The sequence below is a fragment of the Camelus ferus genome, chromosome 9 (genome assembly GCF_009834535.1).
Source record: "Camelus ferus isolate YT-003-E chromosome 9, BCGSAC_Cfer_1.0, whole genome shotgun sequence".
In the NCBI taxonomy this organism is placed as follows: domain Eukaryota; kingdom Metazoa; phylum Chordata; class Mammalia; order Artiodactyla; family Camelidae; genus Camelus; species Camelus ferus.
Window position 1 is genome coordinate 17,244,969 of NC_045704.1, and position 19,319 is coordinate 17,264,287.

A 19,319-nucleotide genomic window follows, 5' to 3' on the forward strand; every position below is an offset into this window, starting at 1 on the left:
GATGGCCTCTTTTACATCTTGATAGTGCTCAGAGACGGGATTGAGCAAGAACCGTTCCAGACTCGGGACCTCAGTGAGCCCATCTGTGAAATGGTATTTTGAGAAGGGCTTGTATAACCTGACCTTTTGCTGACCCAGAATCTGGGAGCATTGTAGATATGAATCATCATCTAGCAGAGTCCTCTTACTGTATGGCTTCTTTATTTTTACCCTCTCTTCCCTGTCAGAGGTGAAGCGCCCTCCAATGGCAGATGCTTAGCTCAGCCACCTGCCCTGGGAATTCGAGTTACGATTTTAGCAGTGCGCATGTGTAATTCTCACTTCTCCGGCCATGGAGGTCACTGCTGCGCACGCGTCTAGGAACAAACGGGCGGGGAAGTTTCCGGAAGTCTCCTTCTGTGGACGGGTGGGGTTGGATGCTCCGCAGTCCTCCCAGGGCCGCTCTGAGCTGCGTCTCCGTGACTTCTCGCCTCCTCTCCATTCTCCGTCCCACGGCGGCCGCTCGGCCCCCGCACCCTCTCCCTCCCAGCGGGTCTTCTCCTGGCCGCTCTGGCCTGATCGTCCCGTCGTCTCTCTGATCGGGCTCATCCGGCTCCGAAGGGAGGCGCGGGTGGGTGAGCACGGGAGTTCGTCTATGGGGTACAGGCCTGAGCCCCTGAAGACTAGCTCCGTCCCGGGCACTCGCTCGCTCTCCGCGCCTGGCTGGAGGGGTATCCCGGACCATCTCGGCCAGGCCTGGTCCTGCCGCACCCTTTATGTAGGCCCCCGCTGGACTGTGGAGCCCTTCTCCCCCTGGGGACCCAGCGGTCTGTAAGGTCCGTTTCGGCCTGCAGCGCCCGCGAATGTAACTGCAGGACATCATTTATGGGGTCAGCCAGCCTATGGAGGCCTGTGTCTATAAGAGACTCCCATGGCCCCTAGGGGTTGGCCCCGTCCATAACGACCCTATTTACAGGATTTTCCATGGGTCTGTAGGGTCAACCCCTCGGTTTCCAGAGCCTGTCGACAGCGGCAGTTTCCTTCGCGGAGACAGTGACTCTTGGACCTCCCTTGTCTACAAGGCCATGTCCCATCTATAGAGGTCGCTTTTGCAGGGCTTCAAGCTGGGTGGAGGGTCCTGTTCGGGTCTTTACGACCCGTACTGTCTGTAAGGGTCAGTTGGGGAGGCAGCGATGGTCCTGGGCCGGACTCTAGCTGCGGCGCTGGCTCTGTCTTTGGCCGTGCTGGGGCCACTGTCCCCTGGGGCCTGGGCAGGGGACTGCAAGGGACAGCGGCAAGTGCTGCGGGAGGCGCCAGGCTTCGTGACAGATGGTGCGGGCAACTACAGCGTCAATGGCAATTGCGAGTGGCTCATCGAGGGTGAGTGGGGCCTTGAGGGTGAGTGGGGCCCCGTGTCACACACCCACTCATGCGCTAATTCGTTCATTTGTGCACTCATTCATCCACTCACCACATTCCTAGAGCCCTCTTCTAGTCCAGGCCCTTTGCTCTAAAACACGGCCATCCTGGGCCCTGCCCTGGAAGGCTTTTAAGTCTGGTGGGGGAGTTGCACCCAGACGCAGATGGACAGTTACAAGCCAGGAGCATCAGTGAGGGGTATTCTGAGTAATTGTTAGAAACTCAGGCTCTGAGCCCAACCACCTGGCTTTGAATTTGGGTTCCACTTCTTGCTAGCTTTGTGAATTTGGGCAGGCGGCTTCCTTTCTCTGAGGTTCGGCTTCCCTTCTCTGCAAGTAGGAATAGTAATAGTACTCACCTCATGGGGCTGTTGGATTATGAGAACAGGTATTTACCATAGTTAATGCTCAATAAATAGTCTTAGGATTATTAATGTTGTTATTTTTAAAGTACTTCAATAAAAGCATTTTTTCAGTTGTTTATGTACCAGACACTGTCTTTGCCACTTGGACATTGCAGAGACTGTCACAGCCCCCAGCAATCCCCGTGACTTGGGGCTTGGAATCCAATGGGGGAGACAAACATGTTAATAGACAGTGGCATCCCAGAGTGGTCAGGACTGTGATGGAGGAACCCCATGGTCCTGGAGGAACCCAGAGGAAGTGCCTGACCTGTGGGGTGGGTGAGAGCAGAGAAGGCTTCCTGGAGGAGGAGATGTCTGAGCTGATACCTAAAGGACCAATAGGAATCAGCCAGGAGGAGGAGAAAGGCATTCCAAAAAGAGGGAACAGCCTGTGCAAAGGCTAAATCTCTATGCTATGGGCTCCCAGTCCAGTGGGGGAAACAAACCCACCCCCAGGGAGTGAGGAGCCCCGAGATGACATCTGACTTAGCGTGGACTATAGCTGAGACCAGAGTCATGTGTAGGAGAAAACAAAAGGGCGTTTCAGGCAGGAGAAGAGCCTGTGCAAAGGCCTGGAAGCAGGAAGATATGAAGCTTTTGAGGAACTAGAAATCTTTATGCTAGAACACAGAATCCAAGAAGACAAACAATGAGCCAGAGGCTGGAGTTTGGGAGGAACCAGATGGTGTAGGAGCTTGTGATTTTTGAACTGTTTCCTAAGAGCAATAGGGAGGTGGAAGATAAATCTAAAGGCAGTGGCTGGAGAAGTCCACGAAGGCCTCCCTTGGCAGTGGATGTAGGAGCTGGCCTCCAGGGAGAGGTGGGAGCCCCTCAGAGGAGGTCCTGGGCAAAGGCCACGGGTATGACAGGGCCTGGATCATGCAGGGCCTTTGTAGGCTGCAGAGCTTGGTCTTTATCTGGGGGCACTGGGGAGCTATGGAAGGGTTTTGACGGGGGAAGGACATAATCTGACTTATGTTCTAGAAGATCTCCATGGCGGTTGTGTGGGGTATGGACAAAACATGTTTCTTGGGGATAAGTGTGTATGTCCCCAGCTTGGAGGCTCTTCTTGTCTAGGGGGTGAGAAGAGAATGGGACTTAAAAGCATTGTGGGTATAAGTCATTCTCTGACCTTGAAGAGCTCCAGCCTGGTTGGGGATGGTATGGCTGGACACAGACATTCAGCTCCTGTGTGCTCAGGGCTGAGACAGAGGGAGATGCAGGGGTTGGGTAGACAGGCCTTGGGGAGTGGGAAGACTGCTGGGAGTCACAGAGGAGGAGCCACTGGAGCAGGGTTCTGAAACATGCATAGGAGTTTACTGGGTGACAAAAGGGAACAGCTTCTATGCAGGCAAAAGAGAGGCTGGTGTGTTTCAGGAGGCATGTTAGAGGCTTGTCTGATCTGGCTGAACTGTTGGCTGGGAGGTGAGGGGGGCTCCAGAAGCAAGGGAAGAAAGGCCTTGAATGTCATGCTGAACAGCTTGTCTTTTCTTTTGGGATTAAAAAAAAATTTTCCCCCAAATATGTTGTACTTTATTTATTTATTTTAGGCGGGAGGTAATTAGGTTTACTTATTTATTTTTGGAGGAGGTAATGGGGATTGAACCCAGGGCCTTGTGTATGCTAAGCATGTGCTCTAACACTTGAGCTATACACTCCCACCTCTCTTGGGACTGATGGGGAGCCAAAGGAGAATTTTGAGCAGGAGTGGGGCATCACTCTCAGGCTGGGTGGGGGTAGACTGGAGACTTGGTGTCCTAGTCTTGTGGGAGAGAATGAGTTCTGAACTTGGGCAGAAACTGAGCCAGTGGAGAGGCATGGAGAGCACTGAGAGATTTGTGAAGTTTCACCAGTGAGACTTAGGGACCAGTTGGCTGGATGTTGGCATAAGAAGGACTCTGGGAGACCACTGGATCCCCCCATGATCTCCTATCCTTCCCAATGCCCATCACCTCTTAAGAACCAACATGTTCCCCCATCTATTAAAAAATAAGCAACTGACTTACTTACTTTTGTACTGTGTTCACACTTCATGGTACCCAGTCCTCATAATATCCTCATGAATAAAGAAGCATTATGCTTTTGGAAAAGCAGAAGCATTTGGGGCAGGATGGCCTGGGAGATAGGCCCATGTTGGGTGGAAACAGGAGAATTTACACTTAGGGAGGAACTTGGGGAAGGGAGATGGTGAACTGGCCTCTGGCAGGCACTTGACAAAGTTATGCTTGTTATGATTCTAGGAACAGCTTTATAGTTTGGTTGAGGCTGGTAAGATTCTGGGAGGTCTGGTTGCCTGGCCTGGGTGAATGATTCTTCTGCATTCTCCAGACCACAGCTCAGGGTCTATGTGTGATGTTCTCAGGGCCTTTGGCCAGAGCCTGAGGGAGAGCTGCCAACTTCAGTATTCTGTCTTTTGTGCATTTCTTCCTTCCTTCATCCAGTATTTCCTAGCCCTTGCTCAGTGCCAGGCCCTGTGCTGGGCAATGTCAGGAATTGGGCCAAGATGAGCAGGCCCAGGCCCTGCCCTGTGGGCCTCCTAAGCTGCAGGGGAGACATATCTGGACACAGCTGGTCCTGGCCCAGAGGAATGAAGGTTATATTGGAAAGTGAGAACCTAAAGGGGCGCCTAATCCAGCCAGGCTTCCTGGAAGAGATGGGGAAGTTTGCTGGCAGGAAGGGAGAATGTGCTCTGGACAGAGGGAGAAGCTGATGCAAAGGCTCAGTTCCTGATAGAGCTGTAAGATGTAGGGTGACGTGAGACATGGTGAGACTCCAAACACCAGGTTAGGGAGCTGGACTTTCTCCTGGGGATGGTAGGGAACCACGGAGGGCTTTTGAGCAGGGGAGGGTCAGGGCCAGAGGTTGAGCTGGGAAGATCCCTCAGGGACTCACATCAGGGCAAGGTGGGAGGCCGGGAGACCAGGAAGGAGGCTGGGTCAGTGGTCCTGGTGAGGGAGGACAAGGTCTGTGCTGGCGTGTTAGAGTTGCCATCTGGGATTTTCACACCAGCCTTAGTGGGTGAGGAGAATTATCCCCATTTTACATCAAGGAAACTGAGGATCAGAGAGCCCATGGAACTGGCCCAAGATCACACAGCTTGTGTGTAGAGGATGAGCATCTCTAGTATGCAGGTGGGTGTACTGAGGAGCATGGAGAAAGGGGCTGGCCCAGGGACCTCCAGCAGGTCAGGAACAGAGCTGGAACCCAAATCTCCCAGTTTCCATAGCTCAGAAGACTTCCCTGAGCCCCTAGTGTGAGATGTGGATGAGAGAACCTTCTGGAACCAGGATCTGGCAAAGAGCAATAATAGTGACAGTGCAGGGGGTCGAGGGGGGATAAATTAGGAGTCTGGGATTAACATATACACACTACTATATATAAAACAGGTAACCAACAAGGGCCTACTGTATAGCACAGGGAACTGTATTTACTATCTTATAATAACCTATAGCAGAAAAGAATCTGAAAAATAATAGATTTATATGTATATGTATAACTGAATCACTTTGCTGTATGCCTGAAGCTAACACAACATTGTAAATCAACTATGCTTCAATAAAAAGAAAATAGAATAAAAAAGAGAAAAGTGGAAATAAAAGCAAAGGGAGAACTTGAAAAAAAAATAGTGGCAGTGCTAGGAGTAGTGGCACTTAGAAAGTGGTGGGCCCATCATAAGTGCTTTATGTGCATTATTGCCTCCCGTGTGGTCACAGTCAGATGTCATCAGGGACTGCAGTCATCTGAACACTCACCTGGGCCAGGTGTCCAAGAAGGCTCCTTCACAGGGCTGGCAGGTGATGCTGTCTGTCAGCTCGAAGCTCAGCTGGGGCTGGCAGCTGGGACACCTACTCATGGCCCCTCTGTGTGGCCTGGGCTTTTCATAGCATGACAGCTGTGTTCTGAGAAGGAGTATTCTATGAGGCCCAGGTAAAAGCTGCAAGACTTCCTCTGATGTAGCCTTGGAAATCCCAGAACATCACTTTTGCTGCTTTGTATTGGCCAAGCTAGTCTCTGAGGCTCTTCCCAGATACGAAGGGCAGGGATTCAGCCCTCATCTCTTGATGGGAGGAGTGGCCAAGAAATTTGAATCCAGTAATTATGTCCCCACTTTACGGATGACAAAACAGATCCAGAGAGGTTAGGTGATTGCCCAAGATCACACAGCTAGTAGCTAGGAAGTGGCAGAGCCAAGATTTGAGCCTAGGCAGCCTGACTCCAGAGTCTGTGCCCTTCGCTGTGCCCTTCACTACTACTGTGAACAGAAGATGAGACTGTGTGTTGGGGCAGAGGAGCTGTGGCACTCCAAGTTTCAGCCTTTGCCCCGGGGGAAGAAACAGACCTTTCCCTCAGCTCTTTTGAACCTGGAACAGGGCCTGTTTCCATCTGGGAGTATGCCTCTCTGCTCAGGCCTGGATCCTGACCCTCAGGCTTGGGCATGTCTGAGGCTCAAGAATAAAAGGGAACAGTTCTGTGTGACCACTAGGATGGGCTTCCTCTCAGCACTTCAGTTTTCCCATCTGAATAGTAGAGGGTGTTCAGCCAGCTCTCAGGAGTCATTTCCAGGGCTGATACTGTAATTCCTTCTCTGAGCTCCTGTCCTTGCTGTTACAGCGCTGACCTCCCCAGGCAATGAGCCTGGGAGCCCCTTGAAGGCAAGGCCCAGGTCTCACTCATCTTTGGACCCCCAGCCTCCTGAGGAGGAGGAGGGCTTGGTGTTTGTGGGTGGGCTGCATGGAGGTGTGGGGAGAGGGTCCATATCTGAGTCTGGCCCTTTTGTCCTCACTGCCCAGCCCCAAGCCCCCAGCACCGGATCCTGTTAGACTTCCTTTTCCTGGACACTGAATGCACATATGACTACCTGTTTGTGTATGATGGTGATTCCCCCCGAGGGCCCCTGCTTGCCAGTCTGAGTGGGAGCACCCGCCCTCCGCCCATCGAGGCTTCCTCAGGCAAGGTTGGTGGAGCCAGGCTGTGGGCCTGTGGCTGGAGGGTCCAAGTGGAGTGTGCAGGACAGGGCGGTGGGGGAGGGTGACAGATACATAGGGGGAAACAAAAAGGGGGAGGGGCTTGGCCTCAGGCAGAAGGATAAGGGACAAAGAAAGGTGGAGAGAGACAAAGGAGATGGGGATCCCCAGGGTGGGGTTGGGGCAGGAGCAGACCCCCCTCTCAGTCCAGTCCCAGAGCCTTGCCCACCTTGTGCCTGCAGATGCTGCTGCACCTCTTCAGTGATGCCAACTACAACCTGCTGGGCTTCAACGCCTCATTCCGCTTCTCCCTGTGCCCGGGGGGCTGCCGCGGCCACGGGCAGTGCCTGTCCCCGGGGGTGTGTGTCTGTGAGCCGGGCTGGGGGGGCCCTGACTGCGGCCTGCAGGAGTGCCCAGCCTACTGTGGCAGCCATGGCACCTGCGCCTCGGTGAGCCTGTCCCCAGCTTTGTCCCCTTGGGCCCTGTTTTGTGATTATACCCACCACTCCCATCTCCTAGATCTGACTCTACCCCTGCCTGAAACAACCTCGCCATCCCACCCTCTCCCAGGATGCTGACCCTGCCAGGGACCCTGTTCTCTCTCACAGTACTTCCCTCTCCTTCCTGGTACCACTCCCCAACCTGTTACTCCAGCCCCACCCCACCATCACCTGGGGCCCCTCCTCTGCCTGAGCCCACTACCATCCTTATCTGTAACCTACCTCTCATCTGTGAACCCGCCTTCCTTCCTCCTGCCAAGCCCGACTCCATCCTCCCACCCAGCCCTCTGTTTGGCCTTGGGCCCCCAGTCATGACTTCTGACTTTTGACCACTGGACCTTGGGCGCAGGCCATGCATATCCAGCTTTGGGACTGGATGGTGCCTTGATCCCTCCCTGCCTTGACCTCCCCAGATCTGAGCTCCTCCAGCCCAGGCTGACATTGACATCACCACTGTCTTTCTTCTCCAAACTGTCTTTCTTTCTGTCCTCATTTTTCTCTCTGGGTCTTTTTCTTCTTCCTTTCCCCTTTTCTGTTGGTCTGTCTTCTCTTCTCCACCTCTCTAACTCCCTCTGGTTGTGTCTCTGTATCCCTCTTTTCCTCTGTCTGTTGGCCTGTCTCTTGCCTGTCTCTCTCTTTGTCTCTCTGTCTTTATTTTTCCATCCTCTTCTTTCTTGCATATCTCTCTCTTTCTCCCTTCCTGCCCTGTCTGCCTCACTCTGGCTGTGTCTCTCCTCCCCATCTGTCTCTTTCTCTCTCTGTCCCTGCCTTTGTGTGTCCTTACCCCAGCCCTTGGGACCATGCCGCTGTGAGCCTGGCTTCCTGGGACGTGCCTGTGACCTGCACCTGTGGGAGAACCAGGGGGCTGGCTGGTGGCACAACGTGAGTGCTGGGGACCCCGCCTTCTCTGCCCGTATTGGAGCAGCTGGTGCCTTCCTGTCCCCACTGGGGCTGCTGGCTGTTTTTGGAGGTGAGCAGATAGGACAGGAGTCTGGGGTCTGGAGGCCTGGCAGCCTGTGTCCAGGGCCTGAGACTGCCCATCCCTCCACAGGCCAGGACCTCAACAGCGCCCTGGGTGACCTCGTCCTGTATAACTTCTCTGCCAATACCTGGGAACGCTGGGACCTGAGTCCTGCCCCGGTATGGACCCCACCTCCGCCCTGCCCAGAGGTGCCTGTCCACTGTCAGACCCAGCCAGGGCACCCTGGAGCGACCCCACCACCCCATGCACCCCCAGCCCTGCAGCTTGATACAGGAACACCAACCTCTTCCACTTCTGCTTTTCTATCTCTGATTTTCTTTTTTCTTCCTCTGTCTCCCTTTCTGCATCTTACCTTTCTGTGTCTCCTGTCTTTCTTGCTCCGTCTTTCCATTTTTGTCTCTGACTCTTGGTCTTCTGCTCTCTCTTGGCCTCTATGTCTCCTTCTGTCTGGGTTGTACCTCTGTTTCTGTCATTTCTCCCTGACTCCTCCCTCTCTTATTGTGTTTCTCTGTTACATCTGTCTTTTTATTCGCGCGTGTTTGTCTTTCTGGGCCCATCTCCCTTCTTTTCTCTCTTTGCGTATCTCTGTCTTTGTCTCTGTCTCAACTTTCTCTCCATCCTTCTCTGTATCTCTGTCTCTCCATTTTTCTCTGTCTCTGCATCTCTCTTTGCCTTTCCCTTTTTGTGTGTCACCCTCTGTTCCCCTCTCCATCTCTGTCTCCTGGTCTCTTCTTCACAGGCTGCCCGTCACTCCCATGTGGCTGTGGCCTGGGCCGGCTCCCTGGTGCTGATGGGCGGTGAGTTGGCTGATGGCTCCCTCACCAGCGACGTTTGGGCCTTTAGCCCACTGGGCGGTGGCCACTGGGAGCTTCTGGCACCACCTGCCTCCAGTTCCTCAGGGCCGCCGGGCCTGGCAGGTCATGCGGCAGCCTTAGTGGATGACATCTGGCTCTATGTGTCTGGTGGCCGCACCCAGCACGACCTCTTCTCCTCCGGCCTCTTCCGTTTCCGCCTTGACAGCACCAGTGGAGGCTATTGGGAGCAGGTGATTCCAGCAGGTGGGCGGCCCCCTGCTGCCACTGGCCATTCCATGGTGTTCCACGCCCCGTCTCGTGCCCTGCTGGTTCATGGTGGACACCGGCCCTCCACTGCCCGGTGAGTGACCTGCCCCACAATCCCTGCGTTGCAGGGCCAGGCCTGGTCCAACACCCTGTGCCTTTAGTCTTTGGTGGTCTTTGCCCACTGATGGACTCCTGTAGTCATTCAGTCCCTCCTTCCTTCCTTCACTCATTTACTCACCCACTCACTCATTCTCTAATCTTTCATTCAATCTCTTGGTCACTTGTTTCCCCACACACTCCCACTCATCATCCATTTCACCAGCCCCTGCTCAGTGTCTCGCCCTGGCTAGATTATGCTGGGAACCCAGAAATGAGTCAGACCTGGGTCCTGCCTGTGGGGAGCTTATGGTTCTGAGGGGATATAAATCCAGTAAAGCCAGTCTCAACCCTGGTAGATCACATGACTCTTAAGAGCTCAGAGAAAGGAGAGAGGCCCTTCTCCCCTGAGCTCCCCCGTACCTCTCCCTGACAGGTTCTCTGTGCGGGTGAACTCTACTGAACTCTTCCACGTGGATCGATGCATGTGGACGACGCTGAAGGGCCGGGATGGGCTTCAGGGCCCACGGGAGCGAGCCTTCCACACGGCCAGTGTCCTGGGCAACTACATGGTGGTCTATGGTGAGGAGGCCCCCTGATTCCACCTACCTGCCTGCCTGCCAGGGGCCCAGGCCAACCTTGAGATGAGGCTCCCTGCATGCATGTCCTCACCTCCCCCAGACTTGCCGGCTGTGCCCCTTTGCTCCTTTCCCAGGGGGCAACGTGCACACCCATTACCAGGAGGAAAAGTGCTACGAAGATGGCATCTTCTTCTACCACCTCGGCTGCCATCAGTGGGTGTCGGGGGCTGAACTTGCCCCACCAGGAACCCCTGAGGGTGAGTTGGCCCCCCTGTTTCTGTGAGGGGCTCCTGAGGGTCACACTTCCCCCTACAGTGAATCTGGGCTTTGGGCAGGAGCCACCCCAGTCCTTGCCAGGATGAGCCAGACATCTTGTTGGAGCTGGCCTCAAGGAGGCACGCCTTCACTGGAGACAGGACCAGGACACTGTTGCCATGGAGATGGGAGACAGTTACAGCAGCATCAAATCTAGGTTCCAGTCCAGGTTTTGCCAATTATCAGCTGCCCCAGAAAACTGCTTACGAAGAAGTGACTTCTTCAAGGTCAGATGGTGGGCAAGTTGCAGAACCATGATGGCTGTTCCCGAACAACCATTTGTACAAAAACCAACATTTAATCTCTCTGTGCCTCAGCTTCCCTTCTGTAAAATCTAGTAACACTGAAACCACTGGGCTGTTGTGAGACTAAATTGAGTAAAATGAGGTGAAGAATAAAGACAGTCCAGTGAAGGGCTCAGTACCTTGTCCTTCTAATAGCACAGGGCTGGAGGGCTTACCGGGAAGTGGGTGTGGAAAAACCTTTCAAACTAATTAGATCAGAGACTGCTTTGCAAGTGGGAGGAAAGCCACAGGCCCGCTTCTCAGACACTTGTATGCGCAAACTGGGCATATCCTTTCAGGGGGCTGTGGGCTTCCCAGAGGCCCCTCTGTTCTCCCCACCCTGCTAAACAGAAGAGTAAGGACAAAGGACAAGCATAAAAGAAGGGACAGCAACATTTAAGGGGTGGGCAGGAGGAAAGGTCCCCAAGGAACTCTGTTTTGACCATCAGGAAAAAAGCCTTGGCCTGGCATTCAAGGCCTCCAATCCAGGGCTCCACTGCTTGTCCCTGTCCCTCCTTTAGGCCCCTTCACCGGGTAGCCCAGAGTGAGGTTTCTGGAGGCTTGTTCCTTCTTTGTAGATTTTGATCCCCTGGGCCAAGTCCCATGCACTTACAGAGCATACAGATCAGTTAGAGGGTGAAGGGGTCACCAATCACTGACCACTTAACCCATCAGTCAGGACTCTTGCTTGTCAGTGACAGAAACCCCACCCAACCAGCTTAAGCAAAATTAATTTCTTGACCCACTTGAGCGAAGACTGGCTGCAGGCTGCCTGGATCCAGGTGCTCACATGATGGCATCAGCCATTTCTCTCCCCAGTTCTCAGCGGGATTTCCTTCGGTCTCTAGTAGGTTTGCCTTTTGTAGATGGTCACCAGCAGCTCTGGGATGATATTCTACCCCTTTAAAATGCCCAGAGGGAAGAGAGTACCTTTTTCCCAAGAATTGTAGGAATTGGGTCCCCTCCATGAACTAGTTACCCACTCTGATAGGCCTGGGCTAAAGCCCCACTGCTGCCAGAGGCCGGGACAGCTCGACTTGAGCCTGGTGGACTTTGAGTGGGAGGGATAGTTTTCCAGAGGAGAATCAGAGGCTGTCATTGGAAGGGAGGCTGGTGTCAGACAAGAACAGGTGAGAGCCAAGCAGCCTGTTTCATAGCTCCCCAAGGGTGAGGTGATGGTTCTTATATAGAGGAAACCAAGACTCAGAGAAATCAAGTCTCTTGTCCAAGGCTACATAACTAGTCAGTAGTGGATCCATGATTTGAACCCAAGGAAGTGGTAGACCCAGGATTTGAACCCAAGTCTTTCTGACCCCAAAGATCATGCTCTGTCTGAAAGATGATTTGGGTAATGGTGTGGGAGCTCCAAAAGGTGAGAGAACTAGGGCTAGAGCAGGGCCAGGCAGTCCGGGAGAGTTTTCTTGGGCAAGTGGGGCTGACGCAGCCCAGGAGGCTGGGCTGAGGTGTAGGAGAGCCGGGGGTGGTCCTTTGGGTGGGGAGCCATGAAGGTGGCCGTTGAGGTTAGGGGTGGTCTCATGTCCTTGGGGGTCTGTATTCTTCTAGGCCGAGCAGCGCCTCCCAGTGGTCGGTACTCACATGTGGCGGCTGTGCTTGGTGGCAGTGTCCTGTTGGTGGCTGGGGGATACAGTGGCCGGCCCCGTGGGGACTTGATGGCCTATAAGGTGCCTCCGTTTGTGTTCCAGGCGCCTGCTCCAGATGTGAGCACTGGGGTGATAGGGAGAGGGTGGCTGGGGAGGAGATAGGGTGGTTCTCATGGTTGAGGGAGGAAGTTGCAGGGGTTCCCTGGGAGAAGGAGTGGAGGTCCCTAGGGCCATGAAAGGAAGGAGGTCAGTCCCCAGGTCCCAGGGAGGAGGAATGATGTCCCTGGAGCTGGGGGAGAAGTGGATGGGGTCCTCAAGGTGCTGAGCAGTAGGCGTTCCCTGGGATAATCAAAGTGAGCAGGAACCTGGAAGCAGGCCCCAGGTCTGAGGCACCCCCTCCTCCCTGCCCATCTCTCTGCAGTACCACTTGGACTATTGCTCCATGTACACGGACCACAGCGTCTGCTCCCGCGACCCCGAATGCAGTTGGTGTCAGGGGGCCTGCCAAGCTGCACCGCCTCCTGGGACTCCCTCGGGGGCTGTGAGTGACTGTCCTAGTACTCTGTCTCCTGGCACAGAAACCTGGTCCTCAGTGTCTCCTTCTGCCCAAACCAAGTAAAGGACTTACCTGCACTTGAGAGACTTGTTTTCACATCTAAGATTGGCATTCCTGACTCCCGACTGCTGACTCTTGAACCTTGGACCCCATTCCCGATCCTTTTGAACTTACGACCCTGTCCCTGAATTCCCCATCCCTGCCCTCTTGATCTTTCTCATGCCAGCCTGGCTTTCAATTCCCTTCTCCAATATCCTGACCTTTCTGCCCCAAGATTTTTGAATCCACAGCTCTTCTCAGGACCCTTAAGCCCCCAGTAGATAGTGACCCCGTCTTTCCCTTCTCTGCAGTGTCCAGCTGCTAGCTGCCTGGGCCTGGGCCGCCTCCTGGGTGACTGCCAGGCCTGCCTGGTGTTCAGCAGCACCGCAGCTCCTCCCCGGGGGCCTGGTGCCCTGGGCTGGTGCGTACACAATGAGAGCTGCCTCCCTCGGCCTGGTGAGTGTCCAGTGGCAGTGTGGGAGGGGGAGACTCGGCCCCCTACACCAACTCCCATCTCCCCACCCTCCTGTCCTCACAGAGCAGGCCCGCTGCCGAGGGGAGCAGATCTCAGGCACCGTGGGCTGGTGGGGGCCCGCACCTGTCTTCGTTACCTCCCTGGAGGCCTGTGTCACCCAGAGCTTCCTGCCTGGCCTGCACCTGCTCACCTTCCAGCAGCCACCCAATGCCTCCCAGCCTGACAAGGTGGGGAGCCAGGGAATGGGACCCAGCATGAAGTGTTAAAGGGCCTGGTCCTCGAGTTTTCACTTTTCAAATGACTCTTTGTCACTCTTGTGTTTACCCCATAAGTCGTTACGTTCAAGGCTCTGATTTTCCTTACTGACTTAAAAATTTTTGTTTTAATTGTGGTAAAATACACATAACATAAAATTTACCGTTAGTGACATTTAGCACATTCACAATATTTGCAACTATCACCACTATCTACTTCCAGAACATTTTTTTCTACCCCAAAAAGGAAACCTGGGTTCCATTAAGTAATCACTCTCCATTCCTCTCTCTCCTCTTGGCTCCTGGCAATCACTAACCTTTTTCTGTATCTGGATTGTTAACTCTGGATAGGTCATATAAATAGAATCAAATAATATGTGGCCTTTTGTGTGTGACTTCTTTCACTTAGCATAATGTTTTCAAGGCTCATCCATGTTGTGGCATGTGTCAGAACTTCATTCCTTTTTACGGCTGAATAACATTCCCAGTCCATTGTATGGCCATGCCACATACATTCATCAGCTGATAACATTTGGGTTGTTTACACCTTTCGTGACTAGTGCTGCTGTGAACATATGTTTATCAGTTTTTGTCTGAATACCTCTCTTTTTTTCTTATTTTATTATTGAGGTATAATTGACAAAAACCTTGCATTAGTTTCAAGTTTACAACATAATGATCAGATATTTGCATATATTGCAATGAAAACCTATTTTCAATTCTTTTGGGTATATAGGAGCAGAATTGCTGGATCATAGGGTTATTCTATGTTTAACTTACTAAGGAATCACCAAACTTTTGTATAGTGGTTCCTTACTGATTTTTCTAGGTACATGGTTCAAAAACCACAACAATGTAAAAAGTGGTCGAGTGAAAAATCTCTTCCACCTACCCCATTCTCCACCCCTCAGTGTGGGAAGCTGGCCTCAGCATACCCCCAACTCAAGACCACCCTAATTCTCCCCAGAAGATTCATTTGGATTTCTTTTATATCCTTCCAGAGTTTACCTATTCAAATACAAGTAAATGTGATATGTAGTTATTTTTCTTTCTTGCACAGAAAGTAATATATTGTCAGTGCTGTGTTACCACTTCCTTTTTTTTCTTAGTGCATCCTAGCAAGCTTCTCCATCACAGAAAGTGGGAAACACCCTTTCTTTTTTAACAGCTTCATAATATTCCATTTACATTCTGATGCTGTAGTACTAGTTTATTTAAACAGTCTCCTATGATGAACACTTGGGTTGTTCCACTCTTTTATAATTACAAAAACACATACTAGCAATAAATCATGTAGTATGTCTGTTGATTTGAATGTTGGATCTGGACTTTTTTTTTAAACTTAGAACTTATATACTGGTTCATTGTATAACAAAGGACATGATACATAGGGTGAGGTCCGGAAGGGGCCTGAGCACATGGTCTTCTGTCCCCATGGAGTTGGGGTGTGACACCATTCTGGCACATGGATATGTTCACTAACCTGGAAGTTCTCCAGGCCCCCTAGTTAAGGGATCTGGACTCTTGAGGGCTTAGGTGGAAAGATGGAGTGTTGAGGAAGAGGATGCGGAAAGGTCCCGGGTCCTGGAGTTTACTGATAGGCGGGGATGAGCAGAGGCTGGGACGCTGTGGTCTGCTGTCTGAATGGAGTCCCGGCTTTTCTCCCAGAGTGACTGTGGGCAAGCTGTCTCCCTGCTCCTGGCCTCAGTCTCCCATTTAGTAAAATAGGGAAGGAGATTGGGTTGCCTGGTCTTCTCTGGCTCTGAAGTGGCTGCAGAGGTGTGGGGACCATGGGGCCATGCAGAGAAGTCCTCATGCACGCCTCCTTCCTTGGCTGGCACAGGTCTTGATTGTCCGCAGTACGACCATCACCCTGACACCTAGCCCGGAGACGGATGTGTCTCTGGTCTATCGTGGCTTCATCCACCCACTGCTGCCAGGAGGGCCTAGTGGGCCAGGGGCTGAGGACGTGGCTGTGTGGGCCCGGGCCCAGCGCCTGCATGTACTGGCCCGGATGGCGCGTGGCCCCGACACAGAAGACATGGTGAGGGTACCTGGGACATTCAGGGGACTGTTTATGGTAAATATGGGGGCTTGGATGTGTGGTGCAGAGGAGGACTGGGGAGAAATCATAGGCATGGGATATATCCTTAGTGGAGGGAGGACCCTGGTGTTTCCAGTTGTAAACAATTGCGGGGGGCAGTTTTAGAGAAGGGGAGAAGTCTGAGTTACCAAGTCAAACTCCCCTAAGGAGGAGGTGGGTTGCCAGGAGGTTTGGGGGCACTTGGAGGTTCTTGGGGTCTAAGGAACTCCGAGGCCCTCTTCTCAGGACGGGGTGGGTACTAGCTGGGTTTGGGGCTCTTGGGGGTGTCAGGGGTCAGAGTGTGGGTGGAAGGTTCTGAGGCCCCTGTCTGTCCCTCACCCTACCCTAGGAGGAGGTGGGGCGCTGGGCAGCTCAGCAGGAGAAGGAGACGAGGCGGCTTCAGCGCCCAGGGTCCGGTCGCCTCTTCCCACTGCCTGGCCGGGGCCACAAGTACGCGGTAGAGATCCGGGGTCAGCTCAACGGCTCGGCGGGCCCTGGGCACAGCGAACTCACCCTGCTGTGGGACCGAACTGGCGTGCCAGGCGGCAGCGTGAGTACCCAGGTCCCCGCTCTGACCCTGCCCCCAGGCCCTGGCCTCAGATACCTTGGGCTTTCTGAACGCAAGGGCACAAATTAACTCCCTTGACCCTGACCTCTTACTCCTTGACTCTTGAATTCTGGGCCTCACCTTAAACCTTCCAGGCTGCAAACTCTGACCCCCAGAGTCTGACCTGATCTCATATTCTGACCCCTGCCCACGACTCTGACTCCTCCTGCCCTGACCCATCTGACCCTGAACTTCTGCCATCCGTATTTTGATCTCTGATCTCTGGATTCTCTCAAACCCTGATCCCCTTTCATCTGCTGATGTCCTAAATCCTAACTTCTATGTGCCTGAGTTCTCAGCCTTGTCTTCAGACACTAAAGTCTGTAGCTCCAACCTCTGATCTCTACCCCAAACATTGACTTGGATCATGGACCACTGACCTTATATGACCCCCTCCCCCAGGAGATCTCCTTCTTCTTCCTGGAGCCCTACCGCTCATCAGCCTGCGCCTCCTACTCCTCCTGCCTGGGCTGCTTGGCGGACCAGGGCTGTGGCTGGTGCCTGACCAGCGCCACCTGCCACCTGCGCCAGAGCGGGGCCAACTGTGGGGACAGTGGGGCCAGAGGGTCCCTGCTGGTGCTGGTGCCTGCCCTCTGCCCACTCTGTGAGGAGCATCGTGACTGCCACGCCTGCACCCAGGTGCCCACCAGGCCACAGAGGGGAGCTCTCGGCTCGGAGTCAGCCAGAGCAGGCGACTGAGCAAGGGGGAGGGCCCCCCAGAGCTGGCATGGGCAGTTGAGGGGCCCTCTCGGTGGTGGTGGGAGTGGACAGCTGAGGCCCTGGTCCTTGTTTGCAGGCAAGAGCCAGGTGGGGAGCAGAGGAGAGGGGCTGGAGAGGAGGCTCCTGGCAGTCATGACTCTGCATGTTACATGGGTCAGAAAGCCCAGCTCAGCACCTCCTCAGCAGAGTGGTATTTATCCACTTAGACACCAGAGTCCAAGAGTAGGTCTTTAGGCCTGCTAACTCCAGAGGGTCAAACTATGTAGTCAGGCATTACCTCCCTCCAGCCCCTGTTCTTGTTTTCCCTGGAGGTTCAGGCCCTGGGAGTGGCAAGGGAGCCACAAGGGCTCCAGACTTTTAACCCCCCATCTAGCCACTCAAGCCCCATGGGGAAGGAGAGTGCCTTTCTGTTCCCACCTCACTCACCTCCCCTAGTTCAACAGAAGTCCCCCAAAATGCCTTTCATTAGCTCTAGTTGGGGCTGGTGCTGGCTTCTGGACCAATCAGTGAGGCTGTGGGGAGGGAGAGTGGCCCCCCGACTCATCTCTGGATCCCAGGGATTGAATCAGCCTCACTGGGACCACACAGAGGGGTGCTACTGCCCCCAAAGGGAGTGGGCTAGGTGTCAGACACCCGTGGATGTCATTGGCTGAAGTGGGGAAACTGGAGAGACAGGCAGTCAGGGAGGGAGGTGAGCTTGGAATGGAGAGGGGGTGTCTGTGGGCGCTGGCAGGCAAGGGAGGCAGCTGTTGAACTGGTACTGGGAGACTGGCTCTGGGAGCCCCAGGGAGAAGACTAAGCTGGGCTCTTACTCCTCCAACCTCCCAGGACCCCTTCTGTGAGTGGCATCAGAGCACCAGCCGCAAGGGGGATGCAGCATGCAGCCGGCGGGGCCGGGGCCGGGGTGCCCTGAAGAGCCCCGAAGAGTGCCCCCCACTCTGCAGCCAGTGAGCCCTGCTGGGCCTGGGGAGAGGGGGTGTGGGGGTGTGTCAGGGCTAGACCGTGGCATGATCCTGTTCCCGCTCCCCACCCCCAGGCGCCTGACCTGTGATGACTGCCTGGCCAATTCCAGCCAGTGCGCCTGGTGCCAGTCCACCCACACCTGCTTCATGTTTGCCGCTTACCTGGCCCGGTACCCACACGGGGGCTGCCGAGGCTGGGATGACAGGTGTGGTCTGGGTGGCAGGGCTCAGGGAGGGAAGGGTGGAAGCCAGGTAAGGGGTGGCTCTGACAGCCCCACACCCACCACTCTGCAGCGTGCACTCAGAGCCAAGGTGCCAGAGCTGTGACCGCTTCCTGACCTGCCACGAGTGTCTACAGAGCCATGAGTGTGGCTGGTGCGGCAATGAGGACAACCCCACGCTGGGACGGTGAGGCAGGATGGGGCCCTGGTGGGCTGGGCCGAGGGGTCGGCTCTCCGCCTGCCCTAATTCTAACCACCTCTTTGTTTCTCTGCCCCTTTGTCATTTTCTTACCATCATCTCTGTTTTTCTTCCCCTCTCCTCCTTCTCTCTGTTTTTCTCTCTTTTCTACTTCCTGACCCTTTCCCTGTCTCTATGACTTACTTTCTCTTATCTTTTCTTTTGTTTTCCTTCTTCTTGTCTTTATGTTTATTTCTCTTCTCTCTCCCTTTCACTGTATTCCTCCCTCTCTCCTGTTTGTCTTTTAAAATCTATTTTGTCTGACTTCTGTGGGTTTTTCCCTGTTTTTCTTCCACTTCTCCTTCTGTCTGTCTCCATATTCGTATTTCTTTCTCTCTCTGATTGGTCTTCTCTCTCCCCGTAACTGTTTTTCTGTCTCTTTTTTTCTGTCTGTTTTTTTATCATCCCAACTGCCTTCTTCAACCTCCCTCCCCTCAGTTGCCTCCAGGGGGACTTCTCAGGGCCTCTGGGTGGGGGTAACTGCTCCCTCTGGGTCGGGGAGGGCCTGGGGCTGTCTGTGGCCCTCCCTGCCCGCTGGGCGTATGCCCGCTGTCCAGACGTGGATGAGTGTCGCCTGGGTCTGGCACGGTGCCACCTGCGGGCAACCTGCCTGAACACACCCCTCAGCTATGAGTGTCACTGCCAGAGGGGCTACCAGGGTGATGGCATCACATACTGCAACCGCACGTAAGTGGGGCATGGGTTTCCATGGAGATGTTGCCCTAGGGCTGGTGCAAGAAAAGATATTGGGAGGAAGTGATCATGGTTCTGGGATGCCTCCCATGGAGCTAGCATCCCCAGTGAGCCTTGGGCTTTTTACCGTGCAGAACAGGCCCTCAGTAGAGTGATAGGGTCCTCAGCACTAGTTACTAGTTACTGTGGAGACAGGTCACTTATAGTCTGCAGGCCATAGTCTTCAGCGTTGCCATGGAGATGGAGGAGGACCAGTTTGAAAGGGATTTTCACAGAGAACAGATCA

At 54.0% G+C, this 19,319-nt stretch overlaps 2 protein-coding genes across 2 annotated transcripts in view; one reads left to right on the forward strand and one right to left on the reverse strand.

The window, feature by feature from the left end:
- The first annotated feature begins 1,151 nt into the window (after positions 1-1,151).
- MEGF8 (multiple EGF like domains 8) lies at positions 1,152-19,299 on the forward strand. The gene is made up of 19 exons (XM_032485970.1): positions 1,152-1,359; positions 6,592-6,755; positions 7,008-7,214; positions 8,055-8,235; positions 8,317-8,405; positions 8,987-9,402; positions 9,841-9,986; positions 10,120-10,242; positions 12,148-12,302; positions 12,607-12,726; positions 13,092-13,236; positions 13,319-13,482; positions 15,353-15,553; positions 15,942-16,142; positions 16,602-16,838; positions 17,748-17,866; positions 17,956-18,087; positions 18,176-18,289; positions 18,779-19,299. The coding sequence occupies exons 1-19, from the start codon at positions 1,173-1,175 to the stop codon at positions 19,029-19,031; spliced, it is 3,354 nt and encodes a 1,117-aa protein (XP_032341861.1). The 5' UTR covers positions 1,152-1,172; the 3' UTR covers positions 19,032-19,299.
- The window catches only part of LOC102520149 (hormone-sensitive lipase), a 7,726-nt gene continuing 7,609 nt past the window's right edge, over positions 19,203-19,319 (reverse strand). The window contains exon 3 of the mRNA XM_032487400.1: positions 19,203-19,216. Coding sequence (XP_032343291.1) covers positions 19,203-19,216 — 14 coding nt within the window. The remainder of the gene's footprint in view (positions 19,217-19,319) is intronic.

Bases quoted from the DNA above. Each gene is read 5' to 3' on its own strand.
- MEGF8 (XM_032485970.1), top strand. From the start codon at position 1,173: ATGGTCCTGGGCCGGACTCTAGCTGCGGCGCTGGCTCTGTCTTTGGCC. The intron at 7,215-8,054 runs GTGAGCCTGTCC...TCCTTACCCCAG, and splicing joins GCCATGGCACCTGCGCCTCG to CCCTTGGGACCATGCCGCTG. The intron at 8,406-8,986 runs GTATGGACCCCA...TCTTCTTCACAG, and splicing joins GGGACCTGAGTCCTGCCCCG to GCTGCCCGTCACTCCCATGT.